The sequence below is a fragment of the Trypanosoma equiperdum genome, assembly GCF_001457755.1.
Source record: "Trypanosoma equiperdum strain OVI genome assembly, contig: ctg_1979, whole genome shotgun sequence".
In the NCBI taxonomy this organism is placed as follows: Eukaryota; Euglenozoa; class Kinetoplastea; order Trypanosomatida; family Trypanosomatidae; genus Trypanosoma; species Trypanosoma equiperdum.
In genome coordinates, this window is record NW_027124036.1 from 1 (window position 1) to 6018 (window position 6018).

General features: G+C 49.3%; 4 protein-coding genes across 4 annotated transcripts; all 4 read left to right on the forward strand.

Moving 5' to 3' along the window:
* Positions 1-232: 232 nt before the first annotated feature.
* Positions 233-526, forward strand: TEOVI_000616700 (ubiquitin fold modifier protein, putative; the record flags this gene model as incomplete). The annotated part of the gene is made up of 1 exon (XM_067223815.1): positions 233-526. The coding sequence occupies one exon, from the start codon at positions 233-235 to the stop codon at positions 524-526; it is 294 nt and encodes a 97-aa protein (XP_067079916.1).
* Positions 527-1044: 518 nt separating this feature from the next.
* TEOVI_000616800 (uncharacterized protein) lies at positions 1045-2421 on the forward strand (the record flags this gene model as incomplete). The annotated part of the gene is made up of 1 exon (XM_067223816.1): positions 1045-2421. The coding sequence occupies one exon, from the start codon at positions 1045-1047 to the stop codon at positions 2419-2421; it is 1377 nt and encodes a 458-aa protein (XP_067079917.1).
* A 366-nt stretch (positions 2422-2787) lies between these two features.
* Positions 2788-3276, forward strand: TEOVI_000616900 (uncharacterized protein; the record flags this gene model as incomplete). The annotated part of the gene is made up of 1 exon (XM_067223817.1): positions 2788-3276. The coding sequence occupies one exon, from the start codon at positions 2788-2790 to the stop codon at positions 3274-3276; it is 489 nt and encodes a 162-aa protein (XP_067079918.1).
* A 1563-nt stretch (positions 3277-4839) lies between these two features.
* TEOVI_000617000 (uncharacterized protein) lies at positions 4840-5352 on the forward strand (the record flags this gene model as incomplete). Its single annotated transcript, XM_067223818.1, has 1 exon — positions 4840-5352. The coding sequence occupies one exon, from the start codon at positions 4840-4842 to the stop codon at positions 5350-5352; it is 513 nt and encodes a 170-aa protein (XP_067079919.1).
* Between the last annotated feature and the right edge of the window lie 666 nt (positions 5353-6018).

Here is a 6018-nt window from a genome sequence, read left to right on the forward strand (position 1 = left end):
ACTCATGCCGGTATTTCCCCCTTTTTGTGATGGTTGCATATGCAGATTTTCGTGAAGTGCTTCCTTCGCCCCTCTACTCCTGTTTTGTTGGTCATAAGTTAGCTAGGCCTGTACACGAAAGCAGTAGTTTGGACAAAAGCGAGAAGGAAATCAGCAGCACGGCAAGCACACAAGGGAACAGAATAACTTCTGGAGGCGGGTGATTTAGTGAAGGGGAGGTTGTTAGCTAATAATGTCTCAAAATGAAGAAGCCCCTGCGCGCTCTGGCGGTAAAGTGACCTTCCGTATTATCCTCACTTCGGAGCGGAGCCAACCCTTCCGCGTCATAAGCATTGCGGAAGAGGCACCTCTGACAGCAGCACTACGGTTTGCTGCCGAGGAGTTCGGCATTGCGTCAGTGGATTCCATGGCAGCCACAACGAAGGACGGTACGGGCATCAACCCTGCACAGACAGCGGGAAATGTCTTCATGAAATATGGCCAGGAGATACGCCTAATTCCACGCGACCGTGTGGGCAGGGTTTAAGCCAATGCATAATCAAGATACAAAATAAATGCTATGAAGGAAAGGAGCCGGCCAAACAGGCACGTATGCTCCCGGTGCGCCCAGCGTATTTCCACTGCTTATCGTGGGGAGGGGGCAACCCCTTTGGCCTTTCGTGTTCGTGCGTGTGGGTGTACGCTTGTTCCTTTTGCTGCGTAAAGCAGTTGATGCGAGGTGGAAAAGCTTTTGTCCGTTTTTCTTATCTCGATCGAGCGGACCTCCCCCATTTGCATACTTCCCCCTTCGCTGCTGCCACTCATCTCTTCTCTGTTCTATCACCCCTTCCGATTTCTGCCGTGCCCTCTCCAAATATTCATCCTGGAAAGGAAGGTGGGGAAGGCAAAAATACTGATTGCTTCGTGCTACCCAAAGGATCCATAGTGACAAGCAAGGGTAGGAAAAAGTAGATCAACGGCTCTTGTGCTTCCTATAGCAGCAGCCGCACCTTCGGCAACTTAGTATTTCCCCCGTCTTCGCTGTTTGCTTACCGCAACGCTGACATGTCCCTCTCACCACAGTGGTCGCAACACTCCGTTGTGGTGCACTCAGAGGGGCAAGCAATTGTGCAACAGTCACAGCCGCACTCTTTCACGCCGTCTTCCATTGGACGCCCCATTATCGTCCGACAGAGGGATCCACGCGTTTTCACAGCAACCCCAACAGCATCGACGTCATCCATTGCGGCAGAGGGTGGGGGAAGCGTATTCGCGCTCACTTCGCTGGTCCGCCCACAAGACATTTCCGAGACGTTTTGGGTTCCTGACGCCACTCGGAATGAGGTTGGTCTTCTGGAAGCGATACAGAAACGAACCGCGGCCAACCGTACGTACGTTCTCGTGCACAGTCGGCCACTGGCCGAACTGCAGTGTAACTTTTCCACCTGCACGGGTGACAACATTGACATCTCGCATGATGTATTCAGACTTTCCAAAGCGTCGGCGGCGCTTTTGCAGATGGAACGCAACCTATTTGACGGCGGTAGTGCGTATTTGCACGGAGATGCTCCCAAGGGCGGAACCGGTGCGGATGCGGATAGCTTCAAAAGTAATGTTAGAATGCCACGGGGACCAACAGGGTTCAAGGGTAACGTACCCTCCAAAACTTTCAAGGAGCAGTTGCGTATGGGGTTATGCTCCATTAACGAGGAGGAGTATTATCTTGTGCGATACCGGGACTATAGCTTGTGGGCCGTTCAGCGGTACGCAGACATAGCGAAAAAGGATGGGTTCTGGGGGAAAAAATACGTGGAGCAGTGTTTTGCAGTCCACGTGGGAAAAGAACCTGGGGAGTTAATTCCCATCACGGAGGCACAATTTCTTTTTGGTGTGGAACTATTGCAGCGTCAAATTTTGGAGTACGTCGGTGTTTATGATAGTCTTGATATAAACTACTGTGCACTAAGTAGAGATCAATTTCGCTCGCTTGGAGTTATTCTTGGTGATGGAATGCGGGCAGTTGAGGTTGAGGGCGAGGAAATCCGCCGACGACGAGAGGAAGAGGAGGAGTCGAAAGATAGTCGAGCAAATGCACACTCTGACGCCTACGTTCCACCGAGCATATGGGACTGGAGACCAAGCGCTATAAAGAAGCGCATTAACCATCAACTGCAGTTGCAGTACCATGCAATTGGTCGGTTAGTTGTTCGTGTTGTTATGTTCGGAACCGCCACGTACATCGTGTGTTCCTATGCGCAGCGTTTCCTACCTCAAGCAGGTAGCGGTAACGGCGCCACATCACAGCGACGTGGCAAAGGATATCGCGGACAAGGTGGAAACTATGATAGGAATGACACCCCGTTTGTTTCACGTGGTTTCCTTCGTAGCGTCATGCTTGGACCAAAAGAGGTGTTCGATTACCTGTTGGCGCCGAGTGCCTGAGTTGTGGCGATTTTGTTTGTACGGTAGAGACTTCCGTTGTGTGAAAAGGTGGGGGGAGGGAGACACACAACAGAAGCCATTGTATGAATGTAAGTGTACTCGCGTAATCCGTTTTGTATTACAATATAAGGGTTTTATGTTCCGTATGGTCCAATCACACGACGGGAAGTGGCGCAACCACTTGTACCTCGGCTTTGGTTGCGACCACAACTAAGGACGGCAACTAATGGGAAATATTCGGTTATTCGCCTTTTCTTGAGCACTAGAGTGCCTGAAAGGGCAAAACTACTTTCGTGCTTGGTCGCTTTTGGATATACGCCAGATGGGATGTGGGAAATTTGTTTCCTCAACAAAATTTTGTGAGTCATGCCTCGGCACTTACTTGCGTTTACTTTTCTTCCTTTCCTTGCTCACGCAATGCCTCGCTCTGCACGCAGGATGGTTGTGGTCGTGGGCGTCACCACGTCACTGCCTTCAAGTACAATGCAAGACGACAAAGTTCTGGAGCACAGCCACATGACATCAGCGCAGGAGGCAGTGCCGAGCCCCTGTGCAGTTGCTCCCTCTCGCGTGATAAGGCGTCAGCCGCGTGTTGAAGCCGTTGACTTGGACATGCCTTCCGTGTGCTTACCGTCTTATACCCCAACGGAATTAACTCCACACACACCATTCAGCCCTGTCCCCGCGTGCGAAGAACTCATGGACGTTCCACCACCAAGGAGAGAAAGTTGCTCTCGTTTATTAGCCTCTAAGAAGACGGCCACATGGATGTCTCCCACAACAACAACTACAATTTCCCCCTCGCCGCCGCCAGGGGATCTCACACCTTCCCCAAGGCATGAGCAACCACAGTGAGAAGGGAGGGTCTCTCGCGTCCATATGAGTGCTCTGGCGGACTTTAACTGCGAGACATTGGAGAGTCCAATTGATTTTTTTGAGTTCAAATTTATGGTGAATGTCATTGCTCGTTCTCTGCAAGGGAGTTGGGATGCTGTCGTAGGGGCATCTCCGTGATATAGTTGTGGGCGTCGCACATTTTCAGTACCCAATGTACTGGACTCACGCGCGTTCGCGATCTTTTTGGGTGTGTTGCGTAAGTCATTTCATCGGCGCAAGGGACGTTTAGGTGCCTTTTGCGTTCTGTCGTGGGGATTTAATGCCCGTGATCCTCAACAGCTCTGATGTGCTGCCGCTTTACTTTCCGGCGGCAGCCACACATTCGGATAGATGAGAACCCAAAGAGAAGTAGAGGGCGCCGGCGTGCCGGTAGTGATGGAAAGGTTAAAAAAGTTCCAACCAACACAATGGCGATGACGGTAGAGGTGAAAGTTTAGTCATCAATTTGTTCCTAGTACCTTCCCTCTTGACCGCACACAGTGAAGAAGGGGGTGCAATCGGCCAGCAGGCACCGATCATGACGCTATGCTGCCTGCAAGTGTGGTAAAGTCTAGAGAAGTAATTTGATAACGACACCGATTTGACACACACGTGTATAAACTCGGATACATAGTGCCATCTGCTGGTGTTAAGTCCTCTTGCCACTATAACCTCTGCTACTGACCAGAATTAGTTTCATATAGTGGTCAGTGCTGTAGGGGCCCTAGTGATGGACAAAAATTGTCCAATCTCGAAGCCCCTCACCTTCTGCTTCTTTATCCTTCCATCAACTCCGTTCCCTTTTGGTATTTTTGACGGTGTTGTTGTTGTTGCTGTCGTTTTGCTTCGCATTTGTGCGTTTCTTGTTTATGTCGCCATTTTTTTTTTTTACCCTCCGTGCCATTGATTTTACTCCAGGTGCGGCTGGATCGGGTAACCGCACGGTGGTATGCTTGTTTCTGTATGTGACCGAGCACAAGTGTGGGGTTTTGCTTAACCTTCAGTCACACGGTGACGATACATCCTAACGGCTTGAGGCCACTATATCTTTAGGCGACTATATCGTATTTTTCTTCTGGGGTATTCACTTCACCATTTTTTTTCCGGGCGTTCGTTAGTAAACAGTGCGTTTTTGTCCCTTTTTCACCGTCAAACGCTTTCCTTCCTGCAAATATATATTGCACCAGTGCCATGAAGCGCTCTCACCTCCTTTAAAGTGTGTGGAACTTTCGGAAATGTTATGTTAAAGCGATATCACTGTTATTATTGTCACTATCATTCTCCATCCCTTCAATTGTAAGTTGGGTACGTTCTTTGGGTAACAGGAGCGCATCAGGTAGGGATCAGCGTGGTTCCAAGTGGGGTATTGAAGCAACATATCGGGCGGGAAAAAAAAAATAGTGGTGGTAACACTGTTTCTAGGAAGGTGCCGAACGCATCACTTTCACAAAGCAAACAATTGGAAAGCACCTTAAGGTGAGGTTCGGTGGCTGAAGCTGAGGGGAAAGTGGCAGCGGGGACTTGAGAAAAAGCAAGGTGATAATGGAAAAGCCACTGGATAACGGTGGCATGGTGTGCCCGTCACTGCCATCGGCGCTTCCGTCTCACTGCCAAGATTCAGAGCAGCGGCGCCACAAACCTGGGGTTCCACATACCAACGCGGTCGATGTGGAAATACCTGAGTTCTTTGTTAACTTTCCGCACACATCTGAAGCGCGGGACCGCCGCGTGGGATGTAAATTAAGCTCCACTGAACTTAATAAGGCGTCTCGGGGGTCGCTCAATCAGTGCAGTATTTCCACTGCTTACCCTGAGAACGCACAGAAACCCCGTAGGAGAAAAAAATGCACCACCACTATTATTACAACGACAACGGTAACAGAAATTTTCTTCCCAAAGTTCCTGCACTCGTTACCCATAGCGGCCATTGACGAATCACGAAATGAGAGTGAGAGTTGTAAAACCGAAGAACCGTCACTGCCTCCGCTAAACTCCAAGAGTCACGTGACATCTATTTTATGTAAGCAACACCGCTGGTATGCGCACGGGGGCTGACATTAAGATGGAACCTCACCACTTGTACTGGACGCTGTCAGTTACCCAACGCGGCGGGAATTGCAATAACCGACTTTAAGCAGCCGCGGTTTACCCAACGGCGAGCCAGACGTGGCATACCGGCGATATTATTCCTCCTTCAATACAGCCGCTACGGGGAATTGAAAGCCGTCACTAAAAAGGATCATAGCCACATGCGCGCAGCAGTCCATGGCGATTTATATTACATCTACCGGTTGTGTTCCTTCAAGGGAATATTGCGAGAGCAGCAACCGCTTGGGGTGAGGCGTGTGAGACCTGATGGTGGTGACATCCGCTTCTTTTACATCAGAACCTCCGTTACCACATATCCTTCCCTCTTTTCCTTTTTTTTAAAAAGCATGCACTCCGCATGTGTTTATTCGCATCTACCTTTATTTATTGTATCGTTCTTTTTTTTTTCCTTCTTTCTACTATTAGCGTTGTGCTTCATCGTACTTAACAAAACAAATGATAATCTGGTGGTTGGATCAAACAAAGGGTGAAACAGGGAAATTGAAGAAATAAAAAAAACAAAAGTAATGGGAAATATCGAATTTGTAAAAGCCTGCACGACACCGATGAGTTAGCAACAGTTAATTCTGGTACCATGTTGCAAATGAGCCCCGGCATTCGAATTTTTTTTTT